At 36.2% G+C, this 21,835-nt stretch overlaps 2 protein-coding genes and 1 pseudogene across 2 annotated transcripts; all 3 read left to right on the top strand.

The window, feature by feature from the left end:
* The first annotated feature begins 5,854 nt into the window (after positions 1-5,854).
* On the top strand, positions 5,855-7,497 carry LOC144660802 (adenosine receptor A2a-like). The gene has a single exon (XM_078521528.1). It carries the CDS (start codon positions 5,884-5,886, stop codon positions 6,847-6,849), a length of 966 nt encoding a protein of 321 aa, XP_078377654.1. The 5' UTR covers positions 5,855-5,883; the 3' UTR covers positions 6,850-7,497.
* Positions 7,498-15,607: 8,110 nt separating this feature from the next.
* LOC144660419 (somatostatin receptor type 5-like) lies at positions 15,608-17,562 on the top strand (annotated as a pseudogene).
* A 606-nt stretch (positions 17,563-18,168) lies between these two features.
* LOC144660864 (somatostatin receptor type 2-like) lies at positions 18,169-20,828 on the top strand. The gene has a single exon (XM_078521593.1). The coding sequence runs from the start codon at positions 18,350-18,352 to the stop codon at positions 19,280-19,282; it is 933 nt and encodes a 310-aa protein (XP_078377719.1). The 5' UTR covers positions 18,169-18,349; the 3' UTR covers positions 19,283-20,828.
* Positions 20,829-21,835: the final 1,007 nt, after the last annotated feature.

Here is a 21,835-nt window from a genome sequence, read left to right as displayed (position 1 = left end):
GTCTGATTATTTTAATGTAGTACTAAGACTTTGTTTTAGTGTCAACGGTATTTAGCTTTTACAAGCTAATTGAGACAGTAATCTAGTTACGAAAAAAAAAAGATCATGTAAATATGAAATTACATTAATTTCTAACTAACTTCTTAAAAGATGGCAGGCCTTTTAGTGTCACTAATAAAATCTGTTCTTTTGAATGTTTCTCCTGTATGGGCTTTGAGGCACTCGAGCATGAATCACTGTCAATCCCCACGTCCTTGTTCGCCATTTCGAACTTTCTAAATCAAAGAGGTCTATGACCTACTCGTAAATGCGTTAGATATATTTGAATCGTTCCTTTGAACAGCGTACTATCGATGGGAAATATTCATTATAGGGATTAATTATAATAATCAACTTTATTAAAAGAGGGTGAACACATAACAGGTCACTTAGGTATAAGAGTTACTTTTTTCATAACTTTAATTGTTTAGTAATCCGATGGCTCAGTGGTACAGCTCTGCGTTCTAAAGCGGGTTACCCGGGATCAACTCTCATACCCTGTAGCTAAAATTAATTTTTTCTTCTTATTTTTTTTCCACGGATATTATATACATATTTGTCTTGTGTAGAGTTTCGTTACTCTTTTACTGATTATCCTTTAATAACTTGTGTCGTGCTCTAACCTTCCCAGTCTTTTAATAACACATACATAAAGTCACTGGTCATCGTTTCCGAATGTTCGCGATTATTAAAGAAAAGGCAATATTTCATCGTTTGGGAAACGATTGTTTCTCATTTACAGGGTGAAGTATTTTTCTACACTTATTTCTTTGAACTGATACCTTTGTAAAGCTGTATTTTTATTCACAGCCGAGGGAAAAGAAATTTAGAAAGCGCCCGTGAGCACACGTAATTTACATAATGTTTACAACACATGGATGGAAGGATGGACGGATGGCTCAACCTCCCCACTTTACTCGTTCATTATGTATTCACGAGTAAAAATGACCGCTGCACCGCCTTGAGTACGTTTGCAACTTACCACGCAGTCCGGCAAACTGCTGTGCTTTACATGAACCCAACCTCGTTCCCAAGGTCTCTCTCCTGCCCCTAGGAACGAGGTTGATGAACCTTAATATGTATGCCAAAGTACGTAAAAAACATAAGCATTGCAAAATGCAAAATAATGCAAAATGACGCTCGAAGGAAAAATAGTTACTCGAGTTATGAAATTGCCAAAAAATGCTAATCAACTTGTGGACACTACAACAATGGATTCAATGCACAATAAATAAAGAAGTGACACAACAAAATCCGCTTGAAAGTATTTGAAATCTCTTTCAAGCCAACTCTCCCTGCGGCTTGTTTCATTGATTCAGACTGGCTGGACTTGAAGGATAAAGTGAAATTTGTATTTTTTCGTGCGTACTGTACTGTTCGTTTAAAACGCAACAGAGCAAATTCTCGCCCACTCATTTGCTGCATGAGTTTAAATAAATACGTAAGTCATTCTTTAAATAAAAGTAAAAAGGTTCCGCTCACATTGAAAAAGGACATTGATTTGTTACCTTATTTTGCATAGAAAAGCTGGGATCAACATTGCTTCAAATGACTTCTTGTGGAATATACATGTCTTATTTTAACAATCATTTTTTTTTTTGGAAAAAAATTTTCTAGTGAAACGAAATTTAATTGTCATGTACTTTTAAAACTGTTTATTTACTTTTTAAACATCAATTTTCAGAGAAAAAAAGAAAGCTCTTTGTTGAATGTCTGATATTAAAAGGGCTCAAATTATTTCCGCATACCGGTGACTCTTCTAGAAACTTCATTCAAAAAGCATTTTACCATAAAGGGGTACATCTTATTTGCTGTAGCAAATTTTAATTAAAAACCTGTCATTGCATGTATTTATCGCCAACGCAGTGTCAACGATTTGCGCTAATGCGTGCGGATCAAGGAAGCACCTCATTTACATTGATTGACTTTGCAGTTGGAAATGTAAATCTGTTTTATCAAAGAAAACATGTCTCCTACAATCTTCATCGTCTTTTGTGTCCTGCTTTCAACTGAGTCTATTTTCATTTGCATTGGAAACGCATTTACTATATTTGTGTTTTGGCAAAAGAGATTCAGTTTACAAAGGGCTTATCATCTTCTGCTCAACCTCACAGTCGCGGATCTACTGGTAGGCGTGGTGAAAATAATATCACTTGCAACCCGTTATACTCCATTTCTCTTTTCTGAGCCAAGTAGCGGCAAACGTATTTATTACAACAGCTACGTTCTGTTATTTTTAACGATTTTTTTTTCAAGTACTTCTGTGTTTTGTCTCGCCGTCATATCCTTGGAACGCGTTTACGCCGTGCTTTGGCCGCTGCGTCACAGAACACTGAACACTCGTGTTTATTTTGGCGGTATCGCATTCGCTTGGACAGCTGGGATCTGCGTGACAGTGGTTTTTATGTTACCGTATTTTCAGCAAGTTGTTGATCCTCGACCTTCCACAATAGCAGTTAATGTAACTTTTTTGCTGAGTCTTTCTGTTGTCTGTGCAAGCTACATGATAATACGCAATCGACTAAACCGTACTGTTCCCATTTTTGAGAGTCAAAAAAGACGAAATATGGCACGGAACATAAAACTGTCAAAAACATTGTTCATAGTTATAGCTTTGTCGCTTATTTGTTGGCTTCCAGCTGTACTGTTGTACACTGTTCTTGATGTGTGTCCTAACTGTATGTTGGATGTCGTAACGGTTATGCTGACAGTAACGGCTTTACATCTGGCCAACTCTGTTGTTAACCCAATCGTGTATAGCTACAGAATGCCCATGTTCAAGGAAGCGTTGAGAACATTGTTTAGAGCTCGAGGACATGAAGAAAATGTACAAGTAGAGGTAGCCCAGTTCTAGACAAGTCATATTGTACACTTATACAACATGTAATGCATGTATATCATAACATGTAGTTCCTAGTATAGAGTTTAAACTGAAAGAAACATAAGAGTTTTGAAATTCGAAATGAACTGACAACCCACGTTCATGTGTATGTGGGTTTGAACGTTTTAAAAGTTTAAACATCTTATTAGAAAATGAAAAATGCCCTTAGGTGTTTTCCATGAATCGTGGAAAAAGTTTGAAGGAGGAAGTTCTTCGCAGAGGTATTAAACCCCATAAAAGTTATTGGCATACACGGCACTTCAAATATCGTCTATACATACATACATCATTAATGTCACTATATAGATATTACTGTACTGCAATTTAAATTCGAGTGTTGCGGTAAAGGCGGTATAATCCTTAATTAACAGTTTTAAATTATCAATCGGGCGACGCAGAAGCGCCCGATTCATGGTTTACCCTTTCGTCAACGTCGTGGTTTATGTGCCCCTTTCGGCCAAAAATGACGGGTATAGCCTGGGCCCGCTGCAAAACCGCTACGATACTGTTGTAAGGGTCGCCAATATCACAATCGCTTTCATTTTAGTTTTGTCGGTAAATCGTTGCAGGCACACTCGGTCGACTTTTGGGCTAACCTGCAATCAGCCAGGCCCTTTTCTTTTCTGCGGCGGGAGGAGAGAAAAAAAGACTAAGGGCAAAAGCTAGTATTTACCAACTGTACTTGTTTTGATAAGTTCAAGCTATTTTTGTAAAAAAAAAGTATAACGTCATTCGTTTCACGCAATGTTTTTTGTCGCAAACTACACGCTTTGCTGCTTTTCACAAACGGCTTATAGCCGTCTTATCTGCCAGTACATTTTTTGAGCCGGACTCCACTTTAAAACTATTTTTTATTTAGCAAAAACTGTGTCCAGTTTCATTCCTGCACTGTTGATCGACATTGTCGCCTGTCACAAAAGGTAAAATTTTTGCACTGCACGTGTAAAATGTAATTTGGATTTTGTTAGTAACACACTTTTGAAGACTTCATCAAAAAATTGGGAATGTACAGTATTGCTTCGAACTTAAATGGAATTTTTTACAAGATCGGTAAAGCTATCGATTGAAAAAATTGACTTCAAAATGCAAACTTTGAAAAACTTATTGTTAATTTAATTTAATTTTAATTAAATTTTATCGCGGCATGCATGCACAATGTTACGGCTTTAAAGGTCTTCAAATTCAAAAGGTTCCTTGGCCTCATTTCGATAAAAAATTCATCTGAAAAAGTTTTTTAGTTTCTTTCATTTCTTCGTGTAAAGTTGGGATATTTAGGCTTTTTTTAGAGTACAAGAGATGTGCTCCTGTGGTGTGATGCACGTTAACCTCGTTTTGAATAGTTCTAAGTTATGTCTTTAAGGTCATTACCCTGAAATAGAACTGAACATAGATTTTTAACCAAACTTCGCCTACTGGTTTATTACTTTAAAGGAAGTTAAATTTTGAAATAAAAAAGGGGGGTCACCAGATTCGTTTAAAAGCGGGAAGACCTTGTATATTCCATATAATTCCTTTAAAATTCCTCTGCGGGAACTAGCAAAGTACACGTTTTTAGCGATAATTTATTTTTCAAACAAAAGAATTGATCTGTTTTCATTTTACAGAAAGAATTTGATCGCTACACCCAAAATATGAGAAAAAATTTATAGGTCACCAGACTCGTTTACGAGAAAGAGACAATTTACTTCTCTCGCGGACTAAGCCGCATAGAAAAAAGCCGCCATTTTGTGCGCGCGCTCATTACGCTTAAAATTCTGCGCAGTAAGGATGCGCAATGCAATACAGGGCAATGACCTTAAGATTTTATTCTTGATTTCTTTATGTAACTCTTGCTAATAAAGTTTTAATCGATGAGGAGCTAGTACTATTAATTATTTTCTGCATATTCCGATCTTTAAATCGAGAAATGATGTATTTTTGGCTTGTCATTCATACGGTTTGAATTGAATTTATTTTTGGAATCGGGGAAATTTAATTCCCGTGGAGGGAACACGCAAGCACTGCGACTTAGTAGAATATCAGTAAAACTTGAATAAGTGACGTTTTTGAAAGCGTTCGAAGCTTCTTTTTTTTCCAACACTCTTTTTTGTTTTCACGTAAAATGAATTTTTCTTTTTTCATCATCATCATCATCATCATCATCAACTTTATTTAAGCTCGGATCCAACTGACTTGAGCTGATTTTATTCAAGATTTGAAACTCGATATTTATTTTCAAACCTAAGCTGGAACTTGCCAAGACGTGTGTGTTAAAGAAGATGACTTTCAGAGCTCACGCAAACTGCGTGACTTATGTAGACCTCGGGCTTCTGTGTAACGGTCACCCCAAACCTCCGCTTTGTTGACGCCAACCCCCTCTCCCGCAAAAAGCTGTGGAGGGGGAGGTAAGTGGAGTAAAAAGACTGCAGGAGAAGGTAGGGAGGGAAGGGGACGGGTGGGGAGTAGAAAGGGAGGGACCGGTTGGGTGAAAGGCTAAAGAGAGAAGAATGGAGGCAGAATTAAAATCTATGTTTGGTTCAGTATCACGCAACCTTTGACTTCTGTTGTTTTCTCACATGAACAAAACTTAACTTGCTGCATGTGTTTAAATCAATACGTAAGTCATCCTTTAATAAAAGTGAAAATGGTTCCGCACACACTGAAAAGAGGACATTGAATTGTTTCCTAATTTTGCATAGAAAAGCTGGAATCAACATTGTTTCAATTAACTTCTTGTGGAATATGCATGTCTTATTTCAAAAATCACATTTTTCGAAAAAAAAATTATTTTATTTTTGAACATCAATTTTTAGAAAAAAATGTGAAAGCTTTTTGTTGAATGTCGGATAAAAGAGCTCATATTATTTCCGCACACCGATGACTCTCTTATAGAAACTTCAATCAAAGGGCTGTAGCAAATTTTAATTAAAAACTTGTCATTGTATTAATCACCAACGCACTAGTGTCAACGATTGCACTAATGCATGCGGATCAAGGAAGTACTTCATTTACATTTATTGACTTTGCAGCTGGAAACGTATATCTGTTTTCTCAAAGGAAACATGTCTCGTTTAGTCTTCATCGTCTTTTGTGTCTTGCTTTCAACTGAGTCTATTTTCATTTGCATCGGAAACGCATTTACTATTTTTGTGTTTTGGCAAAAGAGATTCCGTTTACAGCGGGCTTATTATCTTCTGCTCAACCTCACAGTCGCGGATCTACTGGTAGGCGTGGTGGGATTAATATCACTTGCAACTCGTTCGGTTCCATTTCTGTTCACTGAACCAAGTAACGGTAGAAATACTTATCATTACAGCTACCTTCTGTCATCTTTAACGATTTTGTTTTCAATTACTTCTGTGTTTTCCCTCGCCGTTATTTCTTTGGAACGGGTTTACGCTGTACTTTGGCCACTGCGTCACAGAACATTGAACACTCGTGTTTATTTTGGCGGTATAGCATTCGTCTGGGCAGCTGGGATCTGCGTGGCAGCGCTATTCTTGTTACCGTTTTATAAACAGGTTGTGGATTCTCGTCCTTCCACAATTGCGGTCAACATTACATTTTTGCTGAGTCTTTCTGTCATCTGTGCAAGTTACATGATTATACGTAATCGACTAAACCGTACTCTTCACATTTTTGACAGTCAAAGCAGAAGGAATATCGAGCGGAACATAAAACTGTCAAAAACGTTGTTCATAGTTGTAGGCTTGTCACTTATTTGTTGGCTTCCGGCTGTACTGTTGTACACTGTAATACATACATGCCCTGACTGTATTTTGGAAGTCGCAACGGTTATGTTGACTGTAACGGCTTTACATCAGGCCAACTCTGTTATCAACCCAATCGTGTATAGCTACAGAATGCCCATGTTTAAGGAAGCGTTGAGAACATTGTTTAGAGCTCGAGGACATGGAGAAAATGTACAAGTAGAGTTAGCTCAGTTCTAGGCAAGTCTTCTAATACATGTAGTTCATGTATATCATAATATGTAGTTCCCAGTATAAAGTTTAATCTGAAAGAAACATAGAGGTTGGAAATGTATTGAGAACCCACGTTCATGCGTGTATCAGGTTTGAACGTTTTAATGTTTTGCCATCTTATCAGAGAGTGTTTAAAGAAAAATGCTCTCAGGTGTTATTCATGAACTGAATCAAGTAAAAAGTTTGAAAGAGGAATATTCTTCTCAGAGGTTATTTTGGGCAGATACGCTATTTCAAATATAGTTTATATCATTTTAAGATACCTCAATTGCTACTTGCCAAATGTAGTCACTTATAAAAGTCTATATCTAGAACCATCCAACAGTTTAGATTATAGAATAAAGAAGCTGAGGACGTTGATTCTTATCGAAGTAAAAACTAAGGCTTGGTTCATGATTACAAAATAATGATGTAGTAAAATACAATAGTATGTACTGATATTGTTTAAACAAGTATATAAGCAACTCGCATATCACGGGTAATTATTGAATGTACGATAGAAATTTAAAGACAACGGACTGGTCCTTTAGAGGCTTCGATTCGTTTATTAGTACTAGGCTTTAAAAAGCCAATGTTACTAGCATTCTTTCTTGATTCAGTTAAACATGCAGAGTTAAAAAATTGAAAAATACATTACCGATGTCAGCTGCTGTTATGTCCAACTTCCTTTATGCACAGGAAACCGTGCACATACAATATTTTTTTTATGTAGAAAATGGACCATTCTATTTTAAAACGAAAAATGAAATTAATAGTTGGTAAATTTTATCTTTTCAATAAGAGTGGAATAGTGAATTTAAAACTAAATCATTGTAATTTTGTTTTTCATAAACGACACGTACAGTATGTGGCCCTAAATCCGGACAGCCCTTGGTCCGGACACTTTCGGTTCATCGTGCATTTTTCTGATAGAAAACAAAGTTTTAATAAAATCGAACCTTTCCAAAGATTTCGTGATCTGTTTACTGTCTAAACCTCGCTCGAAGGCTTTCTTGCTGGCGGTGAAGTCGAGAATTTTAAGTCGACGTGAAGGTAGGTGAAGTTTGTTTTCGCAATGTTTTTTTGTTCATGGGTCCTCAAACTAACTGGTTTTCTTTATAATCTTGTATATCCAAACTGAGCGCGCTAAAGGAGGTAATCTTTGGTAGAATTGATGTCTAGGAAATATTCTTTCGACTTGTGCAAATAATTTAATTGACCGCTTGAGTTTCCGTCGAAGGTAAAGAATTGAAATTTCTAAGTAATTTTCCTGACTAGGTCCGTGGTCCGGACACTAACAGCAACCAAATATAACTTAAAAACTTCTGCAGGTGGAAAGCTAAATGATACTGTATGAAAAGGAGTCTGAGAAAAGTCACACCTTTCGTTTGAGTTCTAAGGCAAAATAAACATCAATTTACAATAATAAAACTAAAACGAGGAGTTTTAATTCAAACTTAATTCAAGCTTCAAATCACGCTTATCAGGTTAATAAGCGCTGTAGTTTATATTCACGGTATATTGTTGACGAGACGAAATAAAGCTCTCTTCCTTAAAGTTTTTATTTCATTTTTCAGAATTTCACTAAAACATATTAAAAATGTGCAATAAGTTTCTTTAGATTGGAGTTTGAACAATTATTGCGAAAATATTGCGTGCTGTCCGGACCAAGGACCCGCTGTCCGGACCAAGGGCCGTCAAACTGAACCACCGTTTTCGATATTACAGAGTAATCGAGTAAGCACAGAAGCTGTTGTCTTTTCACATGTTAGATGGATGTCACGGTAACTTACAGGACAAATCTCAGCTCTTTGCTCTTCTTCTAAGCTGAGAAATACACGTTCGCGTCTTTTTCGTCCGGACCAAAGGCCATATACTGTACCTGTTCTTTTTTCTTACTATGACTTTTCCTTAGAGACACAATGTATTGTATAAACTAGCATAAAAGCTAATTATACCATAATAAACATTCTGGGGTCTGACAGGAATAATCTTAGGAAAGCCTTTTTTTTTATCGTTCTGCGAATTTGGCAAAAGCCTCATAGTTCTAAATCAATATCATAGAATAAGATAATGGCCTGACCATTTAAGAAATGGAAGAATATTTAAAAAGTGGACCACTCAAGCAATTTAAATGGGTTGCGCCGAAACTCTCATATTACTAACTGCTTCAATGTCACGGGAAAATGTAGCGGACTAACCATTTTTGGGTAATATGGAAGGAAGTAAAGAAAGCGCATCAATAAAGCAATTCAATACGGATTGTGTCAAAGGCCTCCGTGTTACTAATTTATTATTTACATCAGTATTATGGAAAAGCGTAACGGACAAACCATTTCGTAGATGGATGGAAATTATGAGTGCACCAGTCAAGCAATATCAATCAAACAAAAAGCATTTGATATCATTTAGCTGAATAAGTTAACTTCAAAACAACCTGGAGGTAATGCAACAGTAACATTTGTGTGTTTCACTTCCTTGCCCTTATTATCTTTGTTTTCTAGAAACACCGACCCGAGTCAAAACGTATAGTCGTATTTCAATGTAAACTTGTATTTCACTGATGTCTTGGTGGCATTCAGTATATAATTGTTTTGAGCATTGAAATACAAATTTTGGATATAAATGAAATGTCACTGGGATGGGTATTTGTCATTTTCGCAAGCTCGGACGTCATCTCCACTTCATTTATTGGTTACTTGCGTATTTTCTTGTGTATTTTTCTTGTGTGTTTGTATTACAGTGTATTTTTGTGTATTTTTAATTCCTTTCTTCTGTTAGTTAATCTGTCCATATACTTTATTTTCCAGCTTATTTTCACTAAATTATTTAAGTAAACTTAGTTTTCGTCTGTGTGTTTATGTGTTGCTGTGTTTGTTATCTAAGTCCTAAGTTCCTGTCCCATTTAAGGAATTATTTAATTAAACACTAAGGATGGCTGCCCAATCTCGTTAGCCAATGGTGGTTATTTTGGGCAGCCATGCACTTCATTTTATTTGTATTCTTCTTTGTATCGTAACTTTAATTTAATTAAGGGTGCGAATAAAGTGTTGTTGTTTTGTGTTGTTGTTGTTGTTGTTGTTGTATCATTGGGGGATTTATAGGCAGTTTGTTGGTCTCCTTTACAGGGTCGTCGCCAACAAGAAGCTATATATACAATTTTGGATTTGTATTGTTAACTTCGCAACTCGTTTTTCTATTGCAGTTAGCATTGCTTAAAGATTTTCGTGACAACATTTCTGTTATTTTTTTCTTGTCTATTTTATTTGCATTGATTGTCTGTAAATTTCTTGCTTAGCTGTACTCGTCTCTCGTCTCTGCCCTTTTCAGGAAACTGATTAAAATATATGAGAATATACAAACCACAGTTCATTTCTAAGACTTTGTTACTCGTTACAGTTCTTTCACAAACTTTCGCTCGAAAATCCCCCCACACCCCTGTGTCTCCGAGGATGTTGGCTACCTGCCATTATGATGTCGTTAGGTACGGTTCGTTTCTCTTTAAATGCATTCGACAATACCAATCTTAATATTATTCTTAATTTCAAGGTTTTCCAACCTATTCCCGTCGGGGACCCATACGTTTTTTTTTTCTTTGTCCCACGCTCATCGTCTTAATGAAATATGCATGCCGTATTTTTACAATGCTATTTTAGAACAAAATTCTATTGAAACGTCTTTTTAATTGTAATGTGCCTTTTTAATTATTTTATTTAGTCTTTGGACGTCAGTTTTAGAAAAAAATGAAAGCTCTTTGTTATATAAGCTGCCTTGTGTTTATGCTGTTTTTTCAAGAAATATAAAAGTTTTGTAAATATAAATATATATATAAAAATTATATAATATAAATGTAAAAGTTTTATATCAACTATCAGCCTTTAGACCTATTATAACTAGTCCTTTGTTTTGGGAACAGAGACAGATTACAGCGGAAACTGAGGAAAATCGCTGTCGGATTAAGAGCGCAAATTATTTCCATAAACTAGTGACTCTCTTATAGAAACTTCATTCAAAGAGCATTTTCACAAAGGGGCTACCTCTTATCTACTGCAGCAAATTTTAATTAAAAACCTGTCATTGTATTTATCGCCAACTCAGTGTCAACGATTTGGGCTATTAAAAAAACCCTGTGGATCAAGGTAGGTACCTCATTTACATTTAATGACTTTTCAAAATCAGATTTTTTGGTAATCATAAATCAGTACTCTTCAACTCGTCTTGTAGAAACGCATTATTGAAGAAAACATGTCTCCTACAGTCTTCACCGTCTTTTGTGTCTTGCTTTCAACTGAGTCTATCTTCATTTGCATCGGAAACGCATTTACTATTTTTGTGTTTTGGAAAAAGAGATTCAGTTTACAGCGTACTTATTATCTTCTGCTCAACCTCACAGTCGCGGATCTACTGATAGGCGTGGTGGGATTAATATCACTTGCAACCCGGTCGCTTCCGTTTCTTTTCCTTGAGCAAAGCTACGGTAGAAGTACCAACCACAAAAGCAACGTTCTGACATCCCTAGGGTTTGGGTTTTCAAGTACTTCTGTGTTTTCTCTTGCCGTTATTTCTTTGGAACGCGTTTACGCCGTTCTTTGGCCACTGCGTCACAGAACATTGAACACTCGTGTTTATTTTGGCGGTATAGCATTCGTCTGGGCAGCTGGGATCTGCGTGGCAGTGCTATTCGTTTTACCGTTTTATCAACATGTTGTAAGTTCTAGACCTTCCATAACAGCAATCAGTATAACTTTGTTGCTGAGTATTTCTGTTGTCTGTGCAAGTTACTTGATTATGCGTAATCAACTAAACCGTACTCTTCCCACATTTTACAGTCAAAGCCGGAGAAGAAATATGGAACGGAACATAAAACTGTCAAAAACGTTGTTCATAGTTGTAAGCTTGTCACTTATTTGTTGGCTTCCAGGTATAGTGTTGTACACTGTTATTTATGCATGCCCTAACTGTATTTTAAAAGTCGCAACGGTTGTGTTGATAGCAACGGCTTTACATCTGGCTAACTCTGTTGTCAACCCAATCGTGTATAGCTACAGAATGTCCATGTTTAAGGAAGCGTTAAGAAAATTGTTTAGAGCTCGAGGACATGGAGAAAATGTACAAGTAGAGTTAGCTCAGGTCTAGGCAAGTTTTATTATACAACATGTGATACGTGTATATAATAATATGTAGTTCCTAGTATAAAGTTAAAGCCGAAAGTAACGTTCTTCTGTGTTGGAAGACATCGAAATTCTCGTAAATAACTGACCTAATTTTTCTGTTTTTTCCTCGGGAACCATCGTAAGTGTACGTTACGTTACGTTACATTACATAAGTACGTTGTTTTATTTTGTTTCTGTATAAAGACCTTTCATCATGGTTTTTATAGCCGTGTTTGTCGTGTGATAATCAAGATAATAAGATTGCAGACAAATTTAAATTTTCAATAAAATTCGTCGAAATAAAATATCACAATCAGATTTCGAGATACTTATCTGTTTTCACTCCAGGTCTACTGACAAGACCCCAATTACTGATGGAACCATTTCGAAACACCTCACCATAAGTTATTTAACCATGATTTAAATGGAGCATGTGAAGTGGAAAGGTGTACTAGCAGCCTAATTTTATATGGCCGTTAAACCTCTCCGGGATGCCGAACCAAGCCTTGCCTGAAACACAAACACTTTATTATCACAAAAATAAAATAATGGCGGAATATTCCATTCTGCAAAACCACTGAGTGAAGAAGTGAAGTCTCGTAGATGGAAAATAAATTGGTCATATTTTTAGGAAAGATCGAAATGATGATTGCAATCGTTGCTGTGAGTTGGGCACTAGAAGGTAAAAGGAGAAGCGGAAGGCCAAATACTACTTGGAGACGTAGAGTGGAGAAGCTTAAGAAAGGCAAGAAGCAGGTTGGAGCTCATGGGAGGAAGTACGGACCGGACCGCAGCAACCAATTGGGAAGGGTGAAGAAGCTCTGTGAAGGCCCTATGTGCCACGAGGCATGAGGAGGATAGGTGTAGGTGATTGCATTCTGTATAGCTTCTAATGGAGGTCTAAATAAAGCGAACTTGAAAACCTTGATAAAAAAAAAGCTATTCTGTTGTCCGTGAAAGGAAGAAGGTGTCGATGATGGTGTCGAGACGGCTATTGGTCACTTTCAACATAGAAATCCCTGCGACTTCATCACTACCTATCCCACAGTTTTATAGATTCAAACTGGTTACACTTGAGAAGAAAAATAAAATTGTTATTGCTTGACATGTCTTTACAGCAAGGAGTCAAAAAGTGCGATCACTTTTAATTTATTCACATTCACATTCATTTATTCACTTTTCCGTAAACAGAAAACGCATCAACACCTGCTTGTGTTTTAATAAATACATACATTTTTCTTTTAAGATTGACCCAACATCAGAGTTTGCATGGAGATGCTGGAAACATTAATGAGTTTGAAACCTCTATTATAATTTATAAGCCTGTCTTACCATCACATTTTTACCCCGTTTTTGTTTATCAATTTATTCTAGAAAAGCTTTTGAAATATTGAAGTGTTGACGTGGTTTTTGTTTATTCAGTGGAAACCAATTTTCAGAAAAAAATAAAAAGCTTTTTATTTTATGAGCTGCGTTGTGTTTACGTCGTTTTCTACTGATATCAACAACAATCCAGGAATCTTTTGTTTGAGTCAAAGTTATATCTATAATCACTTCAGTATATTTTAATCAGTAAAAAAACCTGTAATTGTCTTGTAAATTTAGTCGAAAACACAAAGTTGAAAAAAGAAAGATTACAGAGGAAAAAGAGAAAACTTGGTGGGGTGCCATGAAGAGTTCAAGTAATTTACAACTATGGGTGACGCCGTTATAGAAATTCTAGTGGTTTTATATGCTTATTATTTATGCTCGATTAAACTACATAAACACAAGGCAGCTCATACAACAAAGACCTTTTACTTTGTCTAAAAATTGCTTTCCAATAAGTTAATACAAAAAAGAATGTTAGAATTTAAATTAGTTTTTGATTTGTGACATCAACATTTATTGACATTACAAAATCTTTAATATAAACATAAATACTCCTAACCTCATCTTAGGGGAAACGTCTTATCGAAGAAAAAATGTCTCGTACAGTCTTCATCGTCTTTTGTGTTGTGCTTTCAACTTAGTCTATCTTCATTTGCATCGGAAACGCATTTACTATATTTGTGTTTTGGCAAAAGAGATTCAGTTTACAGCGGGCTTATTATCTTCTGCTCAACCTCACAGTCGCAGATCTACTAGTAGGAGTGGTGGAGGTAATATCGCTTGCAACTCGTTCGGTTCCATTTCTGTTCGAATTTCCTGAACCAAGTAACGGTAGAAATACTTATCATTACAGTTACCTTCTGTCATCTTTAACGATTTTGTTTTCAATTACTTCTGTGTTTTCTCTCGCCGTTATTTCGCTGGAACGCGTTTACGCCGTAGTTTGGCCGCTGCGTCACAGAACATTGAACACTCGTGTTTATTTTGGCGGTATCGCATTCGTCTGGGCAGCTGGGATTTGCGTGGCAGGAACGTTCATGTTACCGTTGTTTCTTCAGCAGGTTGTGGATTCTCGTCCTTCCACAATAGCAGTCAATATAACGTTTTTGCTGAGTCTTTCTGTTGTCTGTACAAGTTACATGGTTATACGCAATCGACTGAACCGTACTTATCCCATTTTTGACAGTCAAAGTAGAAGGAATATTGCACGGAACATAAAACTGTCGAAAACGTTGTTCATAGTTATAGGGTTTTCGCTTATTTTTTGGCTTCCATCTGTTGTGTTGTTTACTGTAATTGATGTATGCCCTAACTGTATTTTGAAAGCCGTGAAGGTGATGCTTGTTGGAACGGCTTTACGCCTGGCCAACTCTGTTATCAACCCAATCGTGTATAGCTACAGAATGCCCATGTTCAAGGAAGCGTTAAGAACATTGTATAGAGCTCGAGGACATGGAGAAAATGTACAAGTAGAGTTAGCTCAGTTCTAGGCAAGTCATATTATACTACAAGTCATGAAATACAATTATACCATAATATGTTATTCCCAGTGTATATAGTTAAAGCTAAGAGAAATAAAAACAATATGGTAATTAATGTACTGGGGTTACGCAGCCATGAGGGTGTCGGTTTGATGTTTAACAATCTTATTAAAAGGTTTTTGGTGACAAATAACTGTAAATAATATCCTCGGGTACGTGTCATCCATAAATCACTTAACAATATTTGAAAGCGAAAAAGTTCTTCAAAGAATAAAAATAAAGCCCAGAGAATATTATATATGCGATATCCCAAATATCATCGTTAACCCTATGACTTATCCCTAGATTCAACCGGTTTAATTTGAGGGGATAAGTTAAATTGTGATTGGTCGTGTTGTTGGTGGGACGGCAACAGGCAACAGGCTCATGTTCAAAACGCAACCGAGTATTTTGTATCATCTTTTCGCTTGAAATATGTTATTAACTAGCGCATAAACCATCTTTCTAAAGAAAATGAGAACGATCCCATGTCACTTCGAATGAAAAGGGAAACATTGATGTACATGTAGCACCAGATTTTGCATGGAGAACCTAGTAACATCTCGAAACATCATTGAGTTTAAAATGCAGCCCTGTCTTATCCTCAAAGTAAGCAATATTTTTTTCCCAAACTATACTCTTTTTTTCTTTGTATTACTTAAGAAAAGGAATATTTTTCAGAAACAAAGCCAGATGAACCAAGTTTAATTGTTTTCGGGAAAAGGAAAAGCCCTTTATTGTGTTAGCTGTCTTTTGTTAACCTACTCAGTGGCATATCTATCTATCAATCAAATTGACTTAGAAATTACAATTTACACTTTTGTGTTTCGGAAGAAGAGACAGATTACAGCGAAGGAACGAAAACTTCGATTTTCGGTCGGAGGAAGAGTTTGTTATTTTCACATAAATTATTTCCAAACAGGTGACTCGATCTGTTCTAGAAGGTAAACTCTCCCATGTGCGTTTCACACTGTTCCTGCCCTGAGATCAGGAGGAATCTCATTTAGCTAAACAACTGAATTTCAAAGGAAACCTTGACTCTTTAGAAATGGAAATTACAACAACTTTGATATTTTGCGTGGTTTACTTCCTTGAAGCAGTTTTAACTCTTTCGGGTAACATTTTTACAATCTTCGTTTTCTGGAAGCACCGAGCCGAGTTAAAACGTGCGTCTTATCTTCTTGTGAGCTTAGCGTTCGCTGATCTCTTGGTAGCGATAAGTATTTTATGGACTTTGAGCAGCAACGTGAAAAATACGGCTCAAGAGAGAGATGAAAAGTTACATGCATGGATGGATTTCCCCGGGATTTATCCTTCTTGTAAGCTGGTACAAGTTCAGCGAAGCATCATCTCTGCTTAATTTGCTGGTTATATCACTGGAGCGTCTCTACGCAGTTCGTTGGCCTTTTCGTCATCGTATATTAACCACAAGAAGCTATATCTATACTCTGGGATTTGTGTGGGTGACTGCCGGACTCTTATTCATATTACACCTAGCGTTGCTCATCGATTCTCGTGGCGACATCTCCGTTCTTATAGCAAGTCCATTTTTCTTGGTCGTTTTAGTTATCATCTGTGCAGCATATACTCTAATTTGTCTACAAACCCGTCAGACTCATCCCGAAGTAGGCAGAAACGAGAGACGAGCACAGCAAAACAAGAAATTAACGAAGACATTGTTAATCGTTACCATCCTTTCGCTCATTTGTTGGCTGCCTGCTATTATCATGTCGTTTGCTGTTCATTCATTTGTAACTGGCGAGACTCTTCGCTCTAACAATATTATTCGTATTATAAAGGCTATGCAGTACGCAAACTCTATTGTTAATCCTATGGTTTACGCCTTTCGAATGCCACTCTTTAAGTCAGAAATCAAGAAATTATTTTCTAGACGCAATCACGATGCGAATGGTAACCAAGAGAGAATGACTGTCTGCAAGCAAAGCAGAGTGGATAATAATTTACAATATTTTGATACCAAACTATAAGATCTTCATACAGTTAATGATGTCCATTTTTGACAGTCAAAGTAGAAGAAATATCAAACGGAACATAAAACTGTCAAATACGTTGTTCAAGGTTGTAGGCTTGTCGCTCATTTGTTGGCTTGCAGCTGTATTGTTGTAAGCTGTAATTTATGTATGCCCTAACTGTATTTTGGAAGTCGCAACGGTTATGCTGATAGTAACGGCTTTACATCTGGCTAACTCTGTTGTCAACCCAATCGTGTATAGCTACAGAATGCCCATGTTTAAGGAAGCGTTGAGAACATTGTTTAGAGCTAGAGGACATGGATGAAATGTACAAGTAGAGTTAGCTCAGTTCTAGGCAAGTCATACCATACTACATGTAATACAAGTTCCCGGTATATAGTTAAAGCTAAGAGAAATAAAAACAATATGCATGTGGTAATTAATGTACTGGGGTTACGCGGCCATAAGGGTGTTGGCTTGATGTTTTACAATCTTATTAAAAGATGTTTGGCGACAAATAACTGTAAATAACATCGTTGAGTATTATCTAGAAATCACTTATTATAAGCAAAAATGTTCTTCGCAGAATCAACAATTAATAAAAGCAGTTCAATAAAGCCCTGAAAAAAAATTATATATACGATATCCCGAATGTAATATAATTTATGTAAATAAAAAAAGAATACACGAGTGATTGCGTTTCTGGTGTCAGCCGTACGACTTTACCCTAAAATAATTCAAACCGGTTTGATTGATGGGACATGTAAAATTGTGATTGGTCGCTGGTGTGTTGTTCGTGGGACGACATCAGGCAACAGGCTCATGTTTAAAACGCAGCAGAATATTTTTCATCATCCGTTTACTTGAAATGTTATTTTTATGAATGAAGAAACCGCCTTTTTTTTACTAAAAAATGAGAATGGTTCCACTTAGATTGAAAAGAGAACATTGATGTTGCACCAGATTCATAGTTTGCATGCCGAACCTAGCAACATAAATAAATTTTGTCTAATTTTCAGAGTTAGGAATATATATATTTTCCCATGCTATAACCTTTATTCTTTGTACTATTTTAGAAACGCAATATTTCCCTGAAACATGTCCAGAAGAACTAAGTTTAATTGTTTTCGGGAAAATTAAAAGCTTTCGAATTCTATTGTGTTAGCTGTCTTTTGTTTACCTACTCAGTAGCATATCTATCATCTGCATGCAAATTGACTTAGAAAAAAACGCACATTTTACACTTTTGTGCTTTGGAAAAGGAGATAGATTTCAGCGAAGGAACGAGAACTTCGATGTGCGGTAGGAGGAAGAGTTCGTTGTTTTCACATATTTCACATACAGGTGACTTCGTTATAGAAGGTGAATTTGCACATGAGCGTTTCACACTGTTTATGCTCTAAGATCAGGACGGTGTTTTGATCTCACTCAGCTAAACAAGACAATTTTAAATGAACCTAACCCCTTCAAAATGGAAATGACAACAACAGTCATATTTTGTGTGGTTTACTTCATTGAAGCAATTTTAACTCTTTTGGGTAACATTTTTACAATCTTCGTTTTCTGGAAGCACCGAGCCGAGTTAAAACGTGCGTCGTATCTTCTTGTGAGCTTAGCGTTCGCTGATCTCTTGGTGGCAATCAGCATTACGTGGACTTTAAGCAGCATCGTGAAAATTGCAGTTCAAAAGATAGATGAATTACTCGCATGGACTTCACCAGGATTTGTCATTCTTATAAGCTGGGACTTGTTTTGCGAAACATCATCTCTGCTTAATTTGCTGGTTATATCACTGGAGCGTCTTTATGCAGTTCGTTCGCCTTTCCGTCACCGTACATTGACCACAAGAAGCTATATCTACACTCTGGCATTTGTGTGGGTGTTTGCCGGACTTATGTTTCTAGTACACTTAGCGTTCCTTATCGATTCTCGTGGCGACATCTCTATTCTTGTCACCAGTCCTTTTTTCTTGGTTGTTTTAGCTATCATCTGTGCAGCATATATTCTCATTTGTCTACAAACTCGTCAGACTTGTCCTGAAGCAGGCAGAAACGAGCGACGAGAACAGCAAAACAAGAAATTAACAAAGACGCTGTTGATCGTTACAGTTCTTTCTCTCATCTGTTGGCTGCCTGCTATTATCTTGTCGTTTTGGATCAGTTCATCTGTGATTGTCGACACTCTTTACACTAACAATGTAATTCGTATTATAAAGATTTTCCAATACGCCAACTCTATTGTTAATCCTATAGTTTACGCCTTTCGGATGCCACTGTTTAAGTCAGAAATCAAGAAATTATTTTCTAAACGTAATCACGATGCGAATAGTAACCAAGAGAGAATAACTGTCTGCAAGCAAACGAGAGTGGGTAATAATTTACAACATTTTGATACCAAACTTTAAGATCTCCATACAGTTAATAGTGTCTTGCCAGTTTCTGGTCTTACACAAAGACAGTCCATTAGTTTAACAGTCTTTACAATCTCGCCATGGAAGTAAGTAAGTTAGTAAATAAGTAGTAAGTAAGTAAGTCTTTATTTTATGAGAGTAGCACTGGACAGTAATAAAACCGATGGACTTGTGGCCCTCAGAAAAGGTGAAAAAATTATCAGTAGAATTAAGCACTAGCATAATGTTCTTACTTCTGATTTAAGACCATTTATTTCTTCTTGTGGATCAAGACTTTATTGAAAGTAATAAGGTTTTTTTTTTCAAAAAAATATTAAATATCTCACTGATTGCATATATTTATTTTAGTTTAAGATAATTTCAGTTTTTTGTTATATTTGTGACGGTCTACTGACAACGCATTGATATTGACGCATCAAATTTTTATCGCTTTTTCTTGGGAAGTAAAAGTACATTAATGGAGCTGAGAGAGGGAAAACTCGATATCTAGAGATAAAGCGCTCGTGTACGGTCAATACAGCCAGCGTCTTCATAGAAGATTTAATTGAGCCATCCTGATTGGTCAAAAACCATTTCAATAGCTCCCATGGAAATACAAACGCACGCATCCTCCAAACCAAAAAAAAAACGGTAAAACAGAGAGTAAAGTTTGGCGAGGCATTTCAGCATTTTAAGTTAAAAATCCTACTCTAAATCGATCATTTTTGTTTGTTCTCCCAAAACTTGAGCACGTTTGTATGATTTTCACTGACTCACCGTGTAATAACATATCAGCTCAACAGATAAAGCATACGAGAACATCTGCTGCGTTTTAATATTCTTTTTATTATTTATTTGCATCATAATACTCTCGCGCCCTTGTCGCAGAAATTGATTTCACTTCATTTACGGAACCGCGTATACATTGCTAAATAAATGTTTTCGATAAATAAAAGTCTTTCGGTGGCGCAGAGTTTAATTAATGTAAGCACGTCAAGAAAATCAATTTAATTTAATTTAAATTAATTTTAATTTAACTTTTCAAGAAATGTTTATTTGTAGAGTAATTTAATAAACTTAGATCAACGGAATGCTTGTTCGAGTTTTTATACCGATTTCAGACACGCAGGCATTGCGAAATAAGGAATAAACGTTTCAGGTCAAAATTCTCACCTAGACATATAGAAAGAAATCACTCAGGAAAGCACATGCACTTAGATCGAAATAAGATGTTGATTTATCATAAAAATAATACAATTTACAGTCTTTCCCGTAAAACCGTGAACACCAGAGAAAAGCTTAAATAGCTTAAAGCTTAAATAGAAAAAGAACAATTTTAGTATTTAAAAAACGGTAAAATTGAAGATTTGTCCTGGAAGAAAAAAGCCAGCTTTTTGTTCCGTGTCAAGTCGTGACTAATCCATGCTGCGATTTGACGGTTATCTTTTGCGGTTTCTTCTCACATCTGATTGGTGGCGAAACAATAAACATTCCAGAACTTTTCTCTGGTGTTCACAGTTTTAAGGGAACGACTGTAAATTACCAAAAGTATTACATTAGATTACAATGATGGTAAAAAGTTTCAAAGTTAACAATTTATAATTTATAATTTACAATATTTAAATTTCATTCATTAAAATCTTAAAATCAATTCTTAAAATCTGAATGTTTCATTCATTAAAATCTAACAAGCTCGTTAATAAGCCTTCCCTCTCTATCTACACGTACTTGTTTTACTATACAAATACTAGGAACTAGTCGAAACCAGTAGGGAAATGGAAATTATTACATGTAAGTATAAATTACAAATACAATAGAACTTCACGTCTTCAACTGATTTCGCTCAATTCCGAGCTTTTTCAATGTTTTAAAAAATCTTATGCTGACTTGATGACAATGAAAATCCTTTACAAATTGTTTTTACAGTATTTGGCTCAGTTAACAGTATTTGACAAATTAAATTATTTGTTTTTAATTTCTTCACTCGATCTAGTACGGTTTTGAGCGAACCACCTTAAGGGGAGATGAATAATCTTCGCAGAATTTTAGCAAAATTTCAGGAGTCTTGTCGTCCTGAATTTTCTAAAACGCCTTTTCGGAGTCTCAATTTCGTTTTAAGGGCTAAGAAAGTCTCGGGCTCAGAGAAAAGATATCAGTCTCGCCATCTCACAAAGTCTCGAATTTACCATTCGACGCCCCTGCCTTAGAACCGAGCTAACTCTATGTTTGCTTGACGGCGCCTTTTAAGTAATCTTTTCAAAGCTGTCTTAAACATCGGCATCCTACAACTATACACAACAGGATTGACAATAGAATTACCCAAAAGCAGAACAATTCCTATCATCATAAGTTCTAGGGGAACACATTCAAAGCAGAACTCCATCACACTGTTCACCACTATACCTGGAAACCAAAAAGCAAATGACAAACCTATAACTATGAACAATGTTTTAGAAAGTTTTATGTTCTGTTGCATAATCCGGCTTTGGTGACTTCCGCGTGTATTTAAGCGAAAACGTAACATAATGGAAGTCGTGCAAACAACCATGAGGCACAACAAAGCAACGG

This window comes from Oculina patagonica, chromosome 7 (assembly GCF_052425735.1).
Source record: "Oculina patagonica isolate OP01 chromosome 7, crgOcupat, whole genome shotgun sequence".
Taxonomy (NCBI): domain Eukaryota; kingdom Metazoa; phylum Cnidaria; class Anthozoa; order Scleractinia; family Oculinidae; genus Oculina; species Oculina patagonica.
Note: the sequence above shows the minus strand (reverse complement) of the source record. Positions and strands in the feature narration are given on the sequence as shown.

Bases quoted from the DNA above. Each gene is read 5' to 3' on its own strand.
- LOC144660864 (XM_078521593.1), top strand. From the start codon at position 18,350: ATGGAAATGACAACAACAGTCATATTTTGTGTGGTTTACTTCATTGAA.
- LOC144660802 (XM_078521528.1), top strand. From the start codon at position 5,884: ATGCGGATCAAGGAAGTACTTCATTTACATTTATTGACTTTGCAGCTG.